Raw genomic sequence first — 20,930 nt, forward strand, 5'->3', positions numbered from 1 at the left:
TCAATCGTATATTGTTATGAACTTCACATTTGCATATAAATTACATAGATGCACAACATCAACTAACACTGATCAGACAATTAAGCATTGATTAATCACGCAATAAACTTTGACATTATATTGAAAATTATTCTCGAGACAAAGTGCCCTAAGCATTTATTGAAAGTGTTTAAATGCATGTCTTACGTTTAAATGTAAATAATTTCCCAACAGTGAAAAAATTAGCAGTTAAATATACAGGAATAAATTATTTTAGTACAAAAATATTTGATGATAAATAAAATAAGGTCGCAGATCCAACTGAATATTTTTTTATCATTTTCAACATTATGGGATATTTTTTCATTTCATACGAATAGTACTCATAATATTAAGAATAATTTACCATGATTGGTAATGAATATCAATTAGTTAGACAACTTAGACCTAACCCTGTATGTTTCCAAATGAAAGAAAAGGTGGATCTATCAGGAGAAAGTATTTCTACATTCATTGCAAGAATAAGTCTTCTTTCCGGTGTACCCGCATGTGATAGACAAGGTTTTGATTGGTAGTATAAGACTTTCCACATTCATTGCACGAATAAGGTTTCTTCTTATTATGAGTCCGAATGTGACGGACAAAATTGCTCTTTTCAAAAAAAGATTTATCACATTTTTTGCAAGAATAACGTTTCTCCTTCGTATGAGTCCGATTGTGACGGACAAGGTTACGCTTATGAAAGAAAGACTTATCACATTCATTGCAAGAATGAGGTTTATCTCTCGTAGGAGTGCGAATGTGACTGACAAGGTGACTCTTTTGAGAGAAAGACATATCACATTCATTCCAAGAATGAGGTTTCTCCTTCGTATGAGTTCGAATGTGAAAGAAAAGACCACGCTTACGAGAGAAAGACTTATCACATCCACTGCAAGGATAAGGTTTCTCATTCGTATGAGTCCTAATGTGACTGACAAGGTGACTCTTTCGAGAGAAAGACTTATCACATTCACGGCATGAATATGATTTCTCCTTCGTATGAGTCCGAATGTGACAGACAAGGTGACTCTTTTTAGAGAAAGACATATCGCATTCATTGCATGGATAATGTTTTTCCTTCGTATGAGTCCCAACGTGATAGACAAGGGAACTCTTATGAGAGAAAGACTTACCACATTCACTGCATGGATAAGGTTTCTCCTTCGTATGAGTTCGAATGTGACATACAAGGTTACTCTTTAGAGAGAAAGACTTATCACATTCATTGCACGAATAAGGTTTCTCCTTCGTGTGAGACCGCATGTGACGGACAATGTAGCTCTTTTGATTGAAAGACTTATCACATACATTGCAAGAATAAGGTTTCTCCTTCGTATGAGCCCAAATGTGACGGACAAGGCTAATCTTTCGACAGAAGGTTTTACCACATTCATTGCACGAATAAGGATATTCCTTCGTATGAGTCCTTATGTGAAAGACAAGGTTTTCATTGGTAGTATAAGACTTATCACATTTATTGCAAGAATAAGGTTTCTCCTTCGTGTGAGTCCGCATATGACTGAAAAGGGTAGTCTTGTGAGTGAAAGACTTATCACATTCATTGCAAGAATAAGGTTTCTCCTTCGTGTGAGTCCGCATATGACTGAAAAGGGTAGTCTTGTGAGTGAAAGACTTATCACATTCATTGCAAGAATAAGGTTTCTCCTTCGTATGAGTCCGAATGTGAGTGACAAGGGTGCTCCTTTGAGTGAAAGACTTATCACATTCATTGCAAGAATAAGGTTTTTCCTTCGTATGAGTCCGAATGTGACGGACAAGGGAACTTTTTTGAGAGAAAGACTTATCGCATTCACTGCATGGATAAGGTTTCTCATTCGTATGAGTTCGAATGTGATCGACAAGGTAATTCTTATGAGAGAAAGACTTACCACATTCGCTGCAAGAATAAGGTTTTTCCTTCGTATGAGTCCGAATGTGACAGACAAGGGTACTCTTTTCAGAGAAAGACTTATCGCATTCACTGCATGGATAAGGTTTCTCATTCGTATGAGTCCGAATGTGACGGACCAGGCTGCTTTTTTCAGTGAAAGACTTATCACATTCACTGCAGGAATAAGGTTTCTCCTTCGTATGAGTCCGAATGTGATTGACAAGGTTGCTCTTTTTAGAGAAAGACTTTTCACATTCACTGCAGGAATAGGACTTCTTTGCTGTGTGTGGACTACCTGTGCATGATTTTCCATCTACAATGAAGATTCCCCTCTCTTCCCTCACATGTTTATTCTCCCTTGTTTCTTTGTAGTTATTCTTAAGAAGCCTATTACGTTTCTGTCTCACCCCTTGCCTTTTACACGTTAGCTGATTGAAACTTTTGGAGGAGATTGGCTGACAAGAGCTGTTGGTTTCCATTTTAGAAAGAAAAGTTTTGAGGGACGAATGTGATGCTCTAATCTTTGGTTCAAGGACTGCAAACAAGGCTGAGGCTCTTTCAGTAGCTGGAGACTCTAGAAAAGAATTTCACATTAAAAATAAGTAAGGTCAAGCGTGAAATCATAGATTTGTTGAACTAATTTATAACAGCCATTAGACAGATAAAAGATAGCTCCTTTAACCAATTCTTTGTTTAGATACTATACATATAAAAAGGTGTCAGCTAATTTTTTTTACGGAGGTTTCCACTCATTTCTTCACGAATTTAGTGGCACTGCTCCTCAGAGAAATTGAGCAATATATTTGCATACTAACCTCAAGTATCTACTCCAGAAAACACCTAAATGCACTTTTTCATGCACAGAAGTAATTATAACATGAATTTACAAATGGCATGCACACATATACGATGTAATGCTGAATTGAAACAATTCTCATCATTATTAAATGCAAATAGCTTCTTGCAATGCAATACTTAAAATATGCAATAATAATGAACAATAACTATGGTGGCCAGACGGTAATAAAAAGCTCACAAAAAATCATTGCCAGCATAATAAATCATAGAGAGAATGATAAATGGGTAATAATATTCTAAAAAATCCGATTGCAGTGGATGAATCCCAATTTAGAGATGGGAGATTACAATTTCCCTTAATCATTAATAAATCTTCTGTCTCTTAAATCAAGGCAAATGTTATATTTTATAATTGATAAATAATAACAAGTACGGAGTTTGGAGGTTTATAAAAAGAGCAAACAGGTCGCCAAAATTATTCCGTGACCACTTAAACCGGCAATAATATTGATTTGCTTCATCTATTTAAGATGGCTTACTGCTAAAAGGTGTAATGTTTTATTTCCTTTGTTAGACTTGTCAACTAGTTCATTATTAAACATTATGTGAGAACTGATTCGGAATTGGAGTAGATTGTTTCCCTTCTCTTTTGCTGTTTAATTGTACACCACACTCTCTCTATTTAATTGCTGGTTATTTCATGGGTGACGTTGAGCAAAACTGATTACGCTGCTATAAAAAATCTGCCACCTGTCCTATTTCATTAAGAAGTTTTATATCCAGGAGAAAACACTTACTTGTTGCTTATATATCCTCCGTTAACCAACTCCCTGTTCCTATGACCACGTTTGCATCCTGAAATTCATGCTCAATTTTTGCGCTCTTGTTTTTAATGCTGCGGCAAATAGCTATTGCAAAGTTGATGTCAGATTTAATTGACTGACTTTCGGTTTCGTCTTTTCCATGCTTGTGCACGAGGTGTACGAATTACACTGGAACTGCTCATATCATTGATTTAATTGCTTACCTTAGAGAACGGGTTTTGGAATTTTTATTTATTTGCTGCATTACACTCCTAAGCTAGTCGGTCATAAAAGTTTCGTCATGCGGATTGCCTCAGACGCTACTTTTAGTTAACCCTTTAGCTACGGGAGTTATTGAATTTAGCTACCAGCCTGAGTGGGAGAGGAGCAAGAAATGTTCATCCTTCTAGCATGACCCAGCGTCTCGGAAGGAGTGAATACTCACAATCTGAGGCAGCACTTCTTTCTTTCTTACCAAAGGATGGGCCAGCATTTGGCCACTTGTCTAGGGCATATTAAACCTTTCGCGCCGAATGCCACACCTGTGCGGCGAGGATTTTTTTCCATAAACAACGAATGCCACACCTGTGCGGCGTTAATTTTCCTACCCTAAGCAACGAATGCCACGCCTGTGCGGCACAGGTCGAAAAAAGTGACCGTGGTGGACACAATAGACCCACGGACGCAGTCGCCCCTCGTGATCCGCCTCAGCGCGAGCCCAGTCCTATCTTCAGCTGCTCAGGTCGACCCTTTCTTATCCTCTCCATGCGGTCAATTACTGTTATTTGCAGTGCGTTTTCCAAAACTATATTTGTTGCTCACTTTTCATATCTATTGCTATAAATGTATTCATCTTTTTTTTGCTGACGACATGGAAATTTCAAACCAAATTCTAACGTTGATATCAACGGAGTTATACACCAACTAGTAAATATACTAAATCCGTCTATATCAACGTTAGAACTTCGTTTAAAATTTCTGCACGCTCAGAAAAGAAACAAAATTCATTTTGAATGTAAAAAAATCAATGCGAACAACAAATATTTTCATATATTTTGCACTAATATTTTAGCCAGTTGACCACGGACTCGTCCTAGGAAGAGGCTTTTAAATCCTTCTAGGGGTCTGGGACAAAGGCCGAGGAAAGGGATCGGCGCCCCACTGAGTTGGGTCCAAAAATGGTTACGGACAGAACCACTGCCTTCAGTTGACGCGATAAAGCTTCATACAGGGAAGTAAAGATAACTTTCACGAGACTCGTATTGAGGAAGAATTTCCCTCAACGAAGGTCCGGCGCGAAAGGGAAAATTTATTTACGGAAAAAGTCTAAGTCATTTATAACATTTATTGCTGATATATGTATATTATGCACCCATAAACAGTCATAATATAATTGCAAATAACTGTTTGCAAATTATACCATGGCTTGGCAAAGAAGTGAGTCTAAGGAGTTGCTTTAAAAAACTGCTTTTATTCTCTAAATATTTTGTTCCTATAAATAGTTTTACGTCAGTAAAGCTGTATGTAGAATTTTAGCTTTGGTCTATTTCACCGAGTGTGTTTACTTTGATCCTGCTATTTATAGGAATTTTTACAAAAATATAAAATACATTTATTGCGAATGGTACGGCAGCGAGGAGTCAAAGGGAAAATTTGCATGCTGGCTGGGGGTCGACGCCGCCAGAAAGAGGTTAACTTGCCTATTCATCTTCAACCTCACATCAGGACCTGCAGCCATTGACATAGGGTGCGGTCCAATGAATGCTACTTTCGCTACCAGACGCTACCGACGGAAGAGCTCCGGAGCTCCGGTCCATAGGCGCCACGTTCGCTACGAGAATTTCTTTTCGGACCGGTCAGGAGCGAAGTCAATATGGCGGAAATGAACGAGGATGGGCGAACTGGGATTATGATATCGAAGATGAGGTTTTAATTGCGAATTGAGGTGATTATGGTCATTGAATATTAATAAATATGTTTGAATATCATTAAAATGAATTTTATTTTTCAATATCGATGTTCTTCAAAGTAAAGGAAGAAACTTTGGGCCGTATTTCTCACACCAACCCTCGCCTACCCTTCTCAATGAAACTCTTTACCCTAGTAAAGGAAGAAGTAGGTACTCTACCGTTTTCCCAGTTATAATGGTTAACGACTATTAAAAAACATTAATCTTTTTCATGTATATCCTATTTTTCTTCTGATTTTAATTTATGGCATGAGTTAATTTGTCGATATATGTTCTTACAATCCTTTCTTTATATTACATGCCCCTTTTAATAATTTTTGTTGCCTTTTGTATGTAAAGGGTGCTTCCAAAGACATTTGAGTTCATTTTGGGGGAGATACGACAATGTTTGCGGATATTTAGTTCTTGCTATATATTTATTTAAATCACAATTAAATTTACATCCATTTACTAAGTGCGTCGACTCCGTTACTTCGTAGTCACTTTTACAAGAGAAAGGCGTCCACAGTCCGCGTCCATCAACTGCAACGTGAGTAAACTCTCCATTGCCTCAGTGCATTCCCTTCGAATTTCCGCCAAAAATTGACTCGCTCCTCCGTGACCCAAGTTTTCAGGGGAGCGTCTGGAGCTGGTCCGGAGCGAGGCGGGAAACCGGTGTATGACGTTTGCCGTGACGTCACAGCCTAACCTGTAGTGCTCCGTAGCGAATAACGGACCGCTTGGTGGCGCTCCGAAGCATTGGTAGCGTTCAACGGACCGCACCCATAAAGGGAGGAAACTTCCGCAAGTACAAAAGCATTTCCTTCCGAGCTCTCTGCCTTCTCTAGGTGAATGTACACGAAGGAGAAAATGCGGGAGCTCCTGGAAGAGAGCGGGAATCCGGTAAAGGGTGGTTTCCTATAATTTTTTTACTGCCTATGTCGGAAGATTATTACTCTTGGAGTACGTATTTCACGCTTTTAGATTTTTAAATGACGATATCTATGAATGAAAAGTGAAAAATTTCAAGCGCGCGAAAACGCGACGGGTAAGGAAATCTCTCCGTGTGACGTATTTCTGGTTCCCGCTGCCGCCCTGTGAGGTGACCTTGACGCAAGGCTTAGCGTTGATACGACGCAGGCTGCTAGCGGGTAGCCAAGTACCCTGCTGGCTGGTAGCACTTGGCTTAAATAAGGATTATCAATAACTTATCAAACGAAGAAAACCTTCCGACCTTAGCCAGTTTCAATAGGTGATTATTAAGACATGTTTCCCTGAGCTCTGCGCCTCATGCATGCATTGGTAACCTCAGACGATGTATAACTCCTATCCTGTCGTGTAGAAACTAGGTCCCTGTGACGTCACGTGGAGTGGCATCGCATGGGCGCCAATCTGCCCTTTTTCAAATGAGGATAAAATTTGGCCCTTGCCATTCGTCTAAACCGGTATTTCAAAATCCAAATAATTTGTGTTTTATGATTACACTAATGGTGGGTAACGAATCGCAATCAATGCCTTTCGTTTTCATTGATGAAGGAAACTACCCTATTCTCTGAAGACTCCCAGTTAGAAATTAGCGAGGAGGATGAACCACAGTCAGGTACTCCATTGCCTCTTTCTATGCCCGATTCCTTTATGTCAATCCCTGGCCCATTCTCTTTGTCCTAACCGTGCAACTATACCGTCAGTCCTCTTTCATACGAACGTCTTTTGCGGTGGAGGCAAAGTTCAGTGACCCCTCTAAATCTCACTTTCATAGAAAACCCAGCTCTCACCACTCCACCCCCTTCCAACGACCAACTTGTTTTTTTTTGCCTCTCCTCCTTCGTATACAGACATACTTTCTCATTATCTTCGAAAGGAAAGGTTAGGAATTGAAAACAATTGACGTATGAAGAGTTTTTTTAACTTCATAGGCCTTTTATTTCACAAGGGAAGTATTCCTATAAACAAAATATCAGACCGATGGAGAATTGATATCTTGCTTGACCTGCCTTGCTTTCAGAAATACATAATCCGTGATTGAATCTGTAGCATTCTTCAAGCCCTTATTTTTCACCGAAAACCGGCCCAAACGATGCAGTGCCCGAGTATTTCCTCTAAAAAATCCGTCCCTTTTAGGTTATTTTACTTCCCCATTGAATCCTTAATAATTCCTTCCGGAAAGCTATGCACGCTTTTTCATTAATCGTGTACCCAACGAAAAGATTTCCCTTCATAGATTCCGCCTTTCTGTCATTAGATACTTTATCCTTCCATCCTACATTCGTTTTTCCAAACCAATTTTACCATCAATATCTTAATCTCACTTCCCCAAACTCATCCAAGAGGAGGGTGGCAGAAAGAAGTATCTACGGTGCAAGCACTCTTCGGCATAGGAAAGAGACCGCGTATATCTACACTGGCTGTAAGGATTCTCCTCCACTCTGTCCCGAGTGCCTGTCTCCCTTTCACAATAAGGCTTAAATGGTATTGTATATTTTAGTTTCGTATGCTGTAAAGAGAATTATAAATTAAATACATTGTCATACGATTTTTGATAGATTTATTCCCTGAATTGGTAAATCATACATGACTGTACGTAACTGTATATTAGGCCGGCCCTTATTTTTCAGAATTGCGAAAAGTTATGTGTTCCTGGTCTCAAAATGATCCAAATGAGGTCTATGTTCACATGTTAAAATTTGGTTACTTTAAAATAACGGCAACCCGTTCCCCAAGGGCCCTAAGTACTAAGGACCCTCAATTGAGTTTTTTTGGAGTGGAAAAAGTGCTATTCCAATGTAAAACGTAAAAGTAAAGCCCTGTAGGGCCAATTTTCTGTTTGTTTTGACCTATCTCTAAGTGCTTAGGAGATATCGTCCGTCGTAATGTAATCCCCCCAGGGCGCCACCCCGCACCACGGGACCGCTGAGGTACGGCCCGCACCACTTACTACAGACTTCCCCTCAACCCCCTCCCCTCCCTCGGCAAAGACATTGCTCACACTGGCAAGATCTAGCCTCTGAATAAATGTGCTTACCTTAGAAAGAATTTAATTGCCATAACAATACTTCCAATCCAAGAGATCAATTTATTTTCACTCTCTCCATGCATTTCGGTACATTAGCCAAAATAAAATACATTTTCATTGTATTTCTAATTCTTCTGACACTGTTAGGAGCGGAGAACCACAACTCAGCGGTGCCGCGGTGCGGGGTGGCGCCCTGGGGGGATTACATTACGACGGACGATATCTCCTAAACGCTTAGAGATAGGTCAAAACAAACAGGAAATCGGCCCAAAGGGCTTTACTTTCACGTTTTACATAGAAATAGCTTTTTTCAGCCCCAAAAATCTCAATTGTGGGTCCTCAGTACTTAGGGCCCTTGGGGCACGGGTTGCCGTTATTTTAGTGTAACCAAATTTTAACACGTGAATATGAACCTCATGTAGATCATTTTGAGATTAGGAAAACATAACTTTTCTCAATTCTGAAAAATAAGGGCCGGCCTACTTTATATAATATATATATTTAATTTGAAAATAGTCATCCTTTCGATTGCACTGAATTTTTTTGGGTAATAATTAGATAGGTATGCGACAAGTATCCGCGAACACTCGAATACCTCGAATACTAGAAATTATTTGATATTCGAGGTCTCGAATAGTTATGCTAAAAGTACCGTCTCGAATACCTCTAGTACTTTGAATTTCGCGTCATACACTGTCGCACGCACGTCGTTGGTAGTTGACTCGGAAAATGTAGATAACTGTAGTAGTTTAGAGCAGGCAGCGCCGTTTTAGGCAAGTTGACGAATTACATCAAATTCGTGGATTAGAGCAGTGAAAAGAATTCGACGTGGGGAACCAAAAATTATCGGGTGAAAAATCCGAAAATCCCCGATTCCTCCCACCAGGAGACGCTCAGTTCCGTGGGATAGTAACTGCGTAGCACAATTCCCAAAATCCGCTACCCCTCCATCCATCAGCCCTCGGCCCCTACTCCGATGCTTTCCTCCTCTCCGAGAAAAGGCCCCAGCTCGCGCAGGGTTCGTATTACAAAGACCATAAATCAAACGATTCAAAATACATTAGAATAATAGAATCGTGTTTCACCCTTCCCTCTTTCTCCCCCACTGACCTTTTTCTGCCCACCTGCTTTGAAGTTCTCAATTTCCGGAGGTCAAGTGCTGCATGAGTACCGTGGGATAGTTACATTAGCGCATTTCCCAAGATCCAATTTCCCCTTCCATTCAGCACTAGCCCCCCCTCTGGGACTGTCCTCTTCTCCGAAATAAAAAAAGGTCCCAGCTCGCGCAGCGATCATATTACGGAGACCTTAGCTTCGAAAAAGATATCGGGTTACACGAGAACAATATAAACGTGTTTCGCGCCCCCCATTTTCTCACCCACTGACCTTTTTCAGCCTACCTGCTTCAAAGTTTTGAAAAGTTTTTGACCCAGTTTCTGGAGGTCAACTGCTGCATGAATCACCTATTATCCCAAAAGGTGTCTAACAATGACTTTAGGCGATTGATATTGCACCTTTATTGGATTGAAATATTAGTAATGTGCGCGTAATTTAAAAAAGAATAAGACCAAACGCTACGCATTTCTGATTTTATTTAGGCATTTTACGCAAAGAAATAAATGTCGAAATACGACGGAGACTTAGCATTCTAACGAGACTCAATATGAGCAGCAGAGCTTCTCGGAAGTTGATGCAGTATTTTTTTCCGAAAACATACATCAAGTTACAACTTATGAGTTGTGCTATAAATTTCTATTGTTACAGTCATTCTTCGCGAGGTGGTGTGTCCCCTCACAATATTTGAATCGCAATAGCAGTAAATGAAGATCACATTTTCTGATTGTGAGTGGTACACCTCTCAATTTCTAATGAAACTTTAATAACCACTACCCCTTGCATTATTTATAAAATTATTTAAAGTGTAAAGGCATGGTGTATTTATGATCTCATGCCTAGATTAACATTAGGGATGGTAAGAGGGGATACTTCATATCCAAATATCCACGGTTATTGCCCTTCATCTGATACATCGGGTCCAAAGTTGTGGATGGCATTAGAACGGGATCTGAAATTTTATATAATGCCTTCAATCAATGCACTTCCTTACGAGAAGAGTGGAAAGGGTTCTAACTTTGAATGTGCACTCACAGTGCCGCTGGTATCTCTCCCTGCCAGTCTTAGTTTGAGAGCCTCGATGGTTCAGGATGTATTGGTTTCAGAAACCACAATCAGAACAGATCAGTTATGCAGAATGTTAAAATGAGAAAAAGTGTCGTGTTTGCACAATGCATCCAACATTTTGATGAAAGGCTTTGCATGCAAAGATGCACTGAAATGGCAGACAGCACATTTTGTAACATATCAGTAGCCTCCCCCCACACTACTTCCCAACTCCATCTTACGACCATCTACAATCGTCTGGTTTCACTGGCTGACCCTGTATTCAGGGTTGAATTCACCATCTTTGTGCTAAGAGGGGAAAGTCTCATTCATGAGTCTGTAAGAATATCTATTTCATTTCCTCAATTTGTCGATTCACAGACTTCATATGAAAAAGCTGAAAGTTGGCAAAGATACCTGATTTACAGGTTGCGAACATGTATCCATTTTCCAATTCCCTAATACTTCACTTTCAATTTATCTATTTTCAGAAGCCACAATCACAATAATATTTAAACTTTGAATACACACAGAATAAATTTTCATTAAACTCTCAGTACTTAAAATGTAAAGAAATGTACAAAATACCACTAGAACGTCCAAATAAAAATAAACTAACCAGTTATAAGTTAAACCAACATCCAATTAATTCAAACTTCTCATATCGACCATCAAAGAGGTTGATGCCTTGTACTTCGCTTTAACACCTTTAACAATTTGGATGAAGCCATAACCTTGAAATCTTATCTAACGAGAATAAGTAAGCATGGCCTAGTCAACCACTGTCATTCCTCAGCAGATCTACAACTGCTGCACGCATGGTATTGAAATTGAGTTCAGCCTATTTTCAGCCACATCAGTTTTTTCCCATATCTCACTTTTTCCATGAATAACAGTTAGGCCCATTAAAGCACAGTTGCCAAGAGCACCAAACAGTGAATTGGTTGGGGTGTCTTTTGAAGCAAAATTTTACCATCATTTTAAAACTGAAAAAAAAAACCACTTGATTTCATTCCAACAAGTTCCATGTCAATACTGTCTATGGACGCCACAATTAACATGGTACATACTTGGAATCTTATGCTTATTGTTATTTACAAGTGACTTATTGGGATTTTTTTTCTATTACCCAGTCCTAAAGACAAAATTGTTTGGTAAAGTACACTGGAATTCCCATATGAATGCACATGACTGCATATATTGGTTAATGTCACTGAAGCATGACGAAAATTTCACTAGACACATGCCGACCTGATTGCATTCTCAAGCAGAACTTAAAATCATAAACAAAAGAATGTATAGATGGATGACAAATACAGATGCTACATACTTCACAAGGTAATTGTCCAAAAACCTGTTCTCAGAATTCAATTAAATTTTCTTGTGTTATACATAGTCAATCGGGGGCTGTCCTTGAATCAGCCCCCATATTGGGTTACACATATAACCAAATAGTTTAAACTGAAATGCAGTTTAAAATTTACAGGTCAAATATATTCATGTATAAGAGTCACTCTGCAAAAGGTGAGCATTAGTCAAGTGGTTAAAGTGCCCAGTTGTCATGTGGGGGACCCGGGGTCGAGCCACATGTAAAAATATAATTTTCAGTGAACTTAATGGGAATATTGACTAAAAACTAGCTTTTGTAAAATAGAGTGTAGAAAGAAATTACGAAACAGTTCAAATCTTAATCTTCTTAATTTTAATGAATTCTGAGTCTGAGAGTTGAGATTGATGAATTCATCTGTAAATAGACAAAAGAAACTATATAAAAAATTTCATGCGATGTTTGCAAAATTTAATTGAATTTTGAGATCCAGTTTTTGGACATTCGCCTAGCTGGACTCAGTTATAAGTCATTTCAGTGAAGCGTCATTTTCAAACACTGAAGATCACTCACCCTCCATCTCTGTCATAGACTCTATGGCCATTGTGGGATTCTGAACCAGTTCTCCATTCTCCGTATCAGTAGGCTGAAAGTAAGCAGATTTCAGATTTACCAAATACAAATGACATCTCTAAAATAATAGAAAAATGAAACAAAAATCTTATCTTTTAATATTTTTTTCACGTGAATATAAAAACAAATGAAGTGACAACACCAACACTAATCCTAAAATCTGACAAATAATATGATGTCCTAAATACTAAAATATACACTCCTTTCCGGGGAAAAAAGTGGGCCAAAAGAATAAACAAAGTCAAGGTACAAATATAGCAGGGCAACCGGTCTTCTTCAGAGTTAGTCCTTCTATTCTTGATTATAAAGGGGATTTCTCTGTGAATCTTCTTAACAGGGGGGAAGTCAAGTGGGATAACAGTTTTACTTATTGGCTCTCAGTCATGGATGGGGATGACCTCCTTGGCTGGCTTCTGCAACGTATTCATTCACCATGGGCTGAGAGAATATTTAATTCAAGGCGTCGTGGGTTAAACTTATTCCTCTTGGCACGGGAAATCTACCACTCTATTCTCCTATTTCCTCTTCTTATACACTCTTCACCTCACAGTCTAACCTCCACCATTCTCTTCTCTTTCTACCTCTCCTCCACCAGACAGGCAAGACACCATCAGCTGTCGGGCATAGCCTATGGCTGCATCATGAAGCCCTGGTCGATATGTCTCCTCAAAGAGAAATTCGTCCGTACTTTATTGACCAGAGAGTGTTAGTTTGCTGAGGTCGGGGCAACTGGAGGAAACTCAGAAAGAAGCAGGTTTCATGGAATCCTCACCACCGGGAGGGGGGATTGCCGAAGTTTGTTCTCATTTTTTAGAGGAAAGGGGTCCAGGTTCCGTCACACGCCATTCGGTGCTCACAGTTGCTGTTTGCAGGGAGGGGATTGGGAAAAATGTGGACCTTTCACTGATCACGTACACATCACGGAAAACCCCCAAAATTGGGAGATCGGGGAATTGTGGGGGGAGGGGGAAACACTCCACACTCCATTCAACCTTCACTGTATACGCACGCAAACACAATCACTCATGATATTGAATCAGTTCTCGTTGCCTTGTGAACGGTAATTTAAAGTTACCCATGAAATATGCCATGCGGCCAAATGCCAAATATATTGTCCCTTTTTTTGAAAATAATGGCTAAGTTTCGTATAAAGGTTTTCACAGCTTCTTTAATCAATGTTGGTGGTTGTTTTTGGGAATTTCTGCGTAATAAATAATGTTTAATGCTACAGGGTTATTGGCAAAGACGGAAGAATATCATCCGCGTCTTACACGTGAATCCGTCAAGATAGCGAAAAGGCCAAACACCTTCAAAAGGGAGGATGGATATAACCTCAGCCACATATGCAACCTCTGCACTCAAAACTTTAGCCCTCAAAAGAAACTTTTTGAAAATAGTACTATGGTGAACAAACCCAGGTCACCAAATTAGTCAATTATAGGGTAGGAGAGCTAACTGCCTGGGCATTGATAGAAAATTATGACTACTTATTTCCAAAAAAATCCACATTTTTTCCTCAGGATGAAGTTATTGGGATGTGCATGCAGTCTATTGCCCCAATGATGCCTGGGAATCCAACAATCCCAAAAAAAAGTCTTTTTTTATCCCCACAAGTTCCTCTCTTCCACTTGGAAATTGTATGACTTCTTGGTTCAGCATTGCTATACAAAATGGGATTTTTTTAATTAGCCTGCTTGATTTACTCACTATTAGTAGTTCACCAATTACTGTGTATCTGCAAAAACTTTTAAATCTCAGGAGCTTCTTAGCTTCCTCTTTACTAATTACATAAATGTATATTGCAACTTGAGGCAGGTTAAATGACAGCTACATAAAATAAACCTCAATGTGAAAATAAAAAGTCAATTAAGCTCATTCAGACCATAGTTTGTAAAGCAATTTACAATGCCATGTAAAAAAAATTTAATGAGACACAATGCAAACTGCTATTTAAGATATATTGGAGCAATTCATTTAGAAATTTCAAAATTTATATTCAACATAAATATCAAGTCATTTGGTAACCACTGCTATCATTGAATTATTCCCACCACCATTACTGCCACCATTGAATTATGATGAAAAATAGATCTGAAGGATGTTATATTGCCACGAAGAATTTATAAATGTGTACAATAAAAGGTTGGCAAGAATTTTAATCGCCTTAATCAGGTCAATTGCTCCCTTGGGAATTAGCAACAGACCAACCAGTTACATTTGGTATCTTATTATAGCTTAGTGAGAAGTCTATCGCAATATGTAATTGCAATAATCTGTATTATTCATTTAAATAACAGTCTATCTACTAGCTATGGGATGAGCTTCACTATTAGATGCACATAATTATTTCCAGGCCTAACTCTAATCAACTCATACTAGCATTACAAAGGTCCTAGCATCAAAAAAACCCAGCAGCAATTTTTTCTTTTTATTTTATTCACTTGTATTTTATAATGATAACATGTGAAGATTATCGACCTAATGAAGAAAGAGATTGCTCCATTTACATGCTTTGACTTTAAAAGAGAATCCTTAACTTAATTTTCGAACATGTATACAGAGGATGGTTATGATGAAATGATAACAGTAAGGGCACAGCATAATAAACTAATAAAGTATATGCTAACAAAGCTGCAGTATATATCAAGCTATAATTGATGTGTGAAAAAGGTAGCATGTTAAACTTTATACTTCCCATATCTAAGTTGTTTTGAACCATCACATACTATAGTTGAACAATACTTTTATATTAACACAATTCATGAATTCGTGCCCACGATCTTACCTCACATCACATACCTGACATCTATTTATCACTTCCTTATATTAGGAGCAACAAACTCATCATGCCAAAGAATTCATGGAAAATAAATTGTGATATACATCCAACAGCAGTAGACATTACTTAAAAACAATTTAATGTCGTTGATACGTAATATTCTTCATAGAAGAATATGGTAAAAAATCTCTAATTTACATTGCCAATATCTTATTAATACCACAGCTGTAAATATAATGCATGCAATGAAATTGTCGATTGCCATGATTTTACACCTTTTGTATTTATTACTATGCCGAGTATTCAAAAAGTAGTTAAGAAAATTAATAGGATTCTTTCACTGGTTTATGATTAGCCATTTATCTAACTTTTACATAACATTGTGGGTTATGTGACCCCCTCACCTACATCACCTTTATGAAGTAAGATATTTTAAAGTGCACCACTATACATTAATCATCTTAAGGATACAATTATATCATTATTACCAGTTTGCTCCAAATCCTACGCAGCAGTGTTATCAGAGTACATCACTGAGCTGAATATGACTAACTCCTGAGCGTGTATAATGAATAAGACTACATCGTTGAATACTTCTTATCTCCTGACCATTAATTAATAAAATCTACCCAGAATTTGTAGTACCACAATATAGTATAATAATACCATAATACCATTATCTTCGGTTACCTTTAAAAATAATGAGATATTTTCATATTTGCCACTGTTAAAATAATCAGTAATAGTTATATTAAGTTCACTCATTAAATTTCTAACTAAAATGTATCATCTCAAACATCACCGAAAAGCTATGCCAACAACGATCAAGCGAATGTAGGGACACATACTTTTGAAGATAATTTTCCAATGGTTTTGATTTGAATGGCCATTACACTTGATTTACACACATGAAACTAAAATGTGAAAGTGAACTCGTTATGTAAGCTGAGGTGCCAAAATGCTTATCTTGAAATTGAGGTTAACTTATGTACTTATATGGAAACTTGACATGACTATTACCATACACACAATATAATTTTACATACCATTTACTCCAACAGCAGCACTGCTATTAATACTAACTAATACAGTAAGTTTCTTTCCTCAAGATAACATCCTTCTAACAAACAGCTTGAAGTTTAACTTTACAAGCTTCGCAACTACTGACCGATTGAACTACCATTTGATTCCAAGCAAGTATACTTAATATTACATACTATTACCGCACACATAGCAGTTATAATAAAACGTATTATTTAAATACAAAACCATCACCGAAACAAGACCAACAGAAGGAATATCTTCCAACAAGATACCCGTGTCTTCATAAACAACGTCAATCTCAGCGTTACGATATTTGTTACCCTCATGTTGACAATCCGCTAAATTTAAATACAATGTGATCAAGCCACTCAATTTAACTGAAGGCTTTCCATTACGTAGAATCTTGGAGCCATTAAAGCTGTTCCACGGGTGATATGGATGATTCCTTCTGTTTCCTTTGCCCTGTTACAAATACGCTCTAGGACAAAATCAATGGCAGGTTTGGATAATCTAAATTTCATTTTTAAACTCCTTATTCTATGTATATATCACACACATTTACTTCCAAAGGACCTGTGGTGTGCACATAAGTTGAAATAATCTATAATAATATCCAACTCCTCGCCAGATGATGACAATAAATCGGCCATCTTGGTTGATCATGGTTTGATCAAAGAAAATCCATGATCAACTTTATCAAGGATGTTGATCCCTGATACCTCAAATCACACTGATTGTCGTTGGTGAAACTCAATCAGTGTGATTTGAGATTCATTGTACGGTTGATCAAGCGTTGATCAAAGTTGGTGAGATCGGCACTTATTGTTTTTCACTAAGTCTAAATATTTTTTTGAATGTTGGCCACTTCCTCCCTCAAGAAGTAATATGACCTCCCAGAGCTTGCAGTTGCAGGAGAATTAGGCACCCACAATATGTGTCCTAGTGGCACAAAGCAAACATACCTCTCTGGCCGAGAGAATAATGAAGGTGAGGGCCCTTTAGGTGTCATGAATTTAACTGAAATATCACCTTCTTCATGGTTGAGAGCTTCAACTAGTTTAATGTACCACACTGCTTGCTCTAAATACAAGCTGCACATGAACCAACAGCCAAATTATCTAGGTAATCCACTGTTTCAGATAAAAAATCAAATATTATGCTGTACTTGTCATCCAGGCCAGTGAACTTTGCAGTGACTTTTCCATCTGGTAAAGGCACACAATGATGGAAATTTCTTATGCCTGGAATTGTTTTTGCCTTGGTGAATTTTTCCAAAAGTTTACTACATGACCAAGCCACATCCCTAGACTTAATGTAATGGATTTTGATGTTTTTCATATTATCTCTATAAAATTCATACATCCCACTACTGTTTGTTAATTGCTGTGCCAATTGTTTAATTGTACCACCTATACCATCACAGGAGGACTTTCCATGGCTTATAGACAAAAAAGACTGGGTTGCATTCATTCCATAGTCATTATAATGATGGCACAAATTTATAAAAGACTTGTAGTTTTTATATTGCCCAGCACATCCATCTGTGAAATACTGAACCTCTTGGATTATAGGCGAAGTTCTCTTTAAAAATTCTATAAGGTGACGTTGCTCTTCCATAACAAAAGCCACATCATGGTTAAGGTCATCAGATATGAAACAATGAGATGAGGTAGAGAGAGTACCATCTTTCTTCAGGTAAATCAAGCAAGGGTGGATGATAGATTGGTCCAGTGATAACTTTGAAATTCATCCTGAATTAAAAATAAAGAGTTTACACTAAAATCCATTACGATAACTGCCTTTTCACGAATGAGGGTTTCTTTGCTTATTTTTAAAAACGAAGATTCTTCTTTAGTGACGTAACAATGTGGTATCAGTTTATTCATTTCGAGGCATAGAATTTCCAAGGTTTCATTAATGGATGATGTAAACAACTGAAGTTCTGTTCTATCAGAGGAAACCCACTGTCTATATTTCACTCTATCAGTAGGGGTTTATTCACAAAATTCAGAATTGATGATATCCCTTACGCCCCTTTATACCATGACGTTGATCGCAACTGCAGTGCGTTTACATGTCTAAAAGTTACCATCTTAACTCAGTGCTGTCCTCCTTGTGGAATTGTCATTTAACAACTGACGACGAGACTGCGTGAGGAAATTGAAATCTTGGAAATTAAGAAGCAAAATAATATTAATGATCTCATGTGCTAAAACTAAAGCTAGACCGAACTGTCGGTAAAAATGTAAAGAATGTAGGATTCATTATGGGAATCTGTCCAAAGTTAAACAATATTCATGCAGTAAAGACAGTAGATATGTTGCTTTGCTACATTCCAAATATGCATATAATGTTAACTGGTCATCTTATTACAATATCGACTCAATTCGGCTAAATGTGTCCAAAGTAAATTTCTCAAATTAAATATTTACGACATATGAATCTCACTGTCTGACTCAACACTTCATATCTTCAATCCCCATTTAATTTGAAAACTCTTGCACGACAAAGGATCCATCAACACTGCCTTATTCCTCGACAAATTTATCATTTCTTATTTAGAATGTCCCTATCTCCTTAATAAGTATATTTTTATGGATCCCGTCATAACTATACAAATCCTCACCTGCTTGTTTTTAATTACCTTGGAGCAAATTATGTCTTCACCTCCCAGCTTAACAGAATGATGAGGTTTTAATAAAACTAGTCATAACAGTCCGTGAAGTCTATAAGAATCTAGATTCTTCGAGAGAATATGCCAAATAATTTAAGAATATTCATGCATTAGAGACAGTACACATTGCTCTTATTATTTAACTAGAAAAGGCAAAGATTTCGGCTTAATTTGGCACCAGTATTGATTTCTCCATGTCTTCATCTAAATGCTATAGATATTTGTGATGAATTTTATCGTGAAACCCTGCATACAACGATTTTAATTGGTTAATATTTTGAGTATGTTAGTTATTTTCCATCATCTGTGAAGTATAATGTAAGGATACATGGTTATGGGTTAACCCTTAAATAAAGAAATACATAAAACTGGTATAGTATACAATATCCGATATCATTTGCTAAATAGAACAGCAGAAAAAGCTTTCCCCTAACGTCCTTTCATTACCTGCTCAATAACGCCTTCAATCGTTGCCATATATCTTAGATATATTAAGAGTTATTTATGAAATATCAATTATTGTATCAAGATTGCAACGGCACGAAAGAATTGTATATGCATCAATCTTCATTTCCTAACTCTTTTTTCTTGGCACACTAGCGCTAACCATTGTAAGTTCGGCAGTGTTAGGTACTAAGGCCTACGATGGTAACTTTGTGCATTTACACGACATTTTGAGGTTAGGCGCGTACGGATCAATGTCACACCGATCGTTGTGTAAACGGGGCATTAGCCTGGAAGGATCTTGACGGTAAGAATATATTCTTAGCATAAAATCTGCATTGTTTTGTCACAGCTGACGATATCCATCAACTCCATATGTTTCCTTCAATTTCAAGGCACTAATTAGTAGTTTCACATTGTGAAATATGACACAAACACAAACTGAATGAGTTCCACAAGCACCAGCCAACACACACCATTTTGAATGAAGTGAACAAAATTTGGAGAACCCAATTTTTTCTTGTGAATACTGCACTTTGAAGAGCAAATAAAGCTCCTTGAGGTTATATAAAATCAACCTCTTCTGCATATACTCATTTTTACCCACATTGACTTTATCTTGGGATCCAGGAATCAATATAGAATTCTTGTCATGCCCGTAAAAAAATTTTCAGCAGCTCTTATGTGGAGTTTGGAAGTGGTTTCCCAGCACATGCTGATGGCATAGCAGGTATTTCCTTCTCATCAAGTAACTTATTTACTTGTCTCACAGTGTAGTCTGAAACATGAAACTCACTCACAATCCTTTTCCTAGACCATGATAAAGGGGCCAGGGTCAACATTTGCATTTTACCCTGCCAGCTAACTGTTGGCAATTTATTCTTTATTTTAGTCAGTAGGTCATCCAAATCAGCTGCCCTTTGCTTGATGAGTTGACTGTCACTCTCATCTTCATCACTACTTAGATTTTCCAGGGATGGATTCACTTATTTCAATGCATCAGACACTTTATAAACTAGGTAATGCTTAGCCTGTGTTATCTGTTCTTTTCCATATGAGTGTCTACTATGAGAAGACAAATAATGTAAATTCACAGGAGAGCAGTCTAAAGCCTCCAAGCTGCTGTTTGCTTCTTCTTATTTTCTATCACTTTCCACCAAAGACTGAACTGATGTGAGTTCTTTATTGCTCTGGTCAATACCATTGGAAATAATTTCACTTCTATAAATTTTGGATATCCTCATGCCACACCTACAGCAAATTTTTTCTCCAGGCTTCACCATGATGCCTGCTGCTCTCACAGACTTACACTTTTTTAGAGGTATGGTCCTCAAAAATTTCCTCACAGGACCTTAGCGTTTGGCAAAAGGGTACAACATTAAAGCCTATAAAACT

The 20,930-nt window shown here is 37.8% G+C and overlaps 1 protein-coding gene across 1 annotated transcript in view; it reads right to left on the bottom strand.

Annotated features, from left to right (window-relative positions):
• Positions 1-20,930, bottom strand: part of LOC124172482 (zinc finger protein 271-like) — a 34,299-nt gene continuing 13,369 nt past the window's right edge. The window contains exons 7-9 of the mRNA XM_046551920.1: positions 12,535-12,607; positions 672-2,486; positions 1-68 (exon numbers count right to left, since the gene is read on the bottom strand). Of these exons, the coding sequence (XP_046407876.1) occupies positions 1-68; positions 672-2,486; positions 12,535-12,607 (1,956 nt within the window). The remainder of the gene's footprint in view (positions 69-671; positions 2,487-12,534; positions 12,608-20,930) is intronic.

The sequence above is a fragment of the Ischnura elegans genome, assembly GCF_921293095.1.
Source record: "Ischnura elegans chromosome 13 unlocalized genomic scaffold, ioIscEleg1.1 SUPER_13_unloc_1, whole genome shotgun sequence".
In the NCBI taxonomy this organism is placed as follows: Eukaryota; Metazoa; Arthropoda; class Insecta; order Odonata; family Coenagrionidae; genus Ischnura; species Ischnura elegans.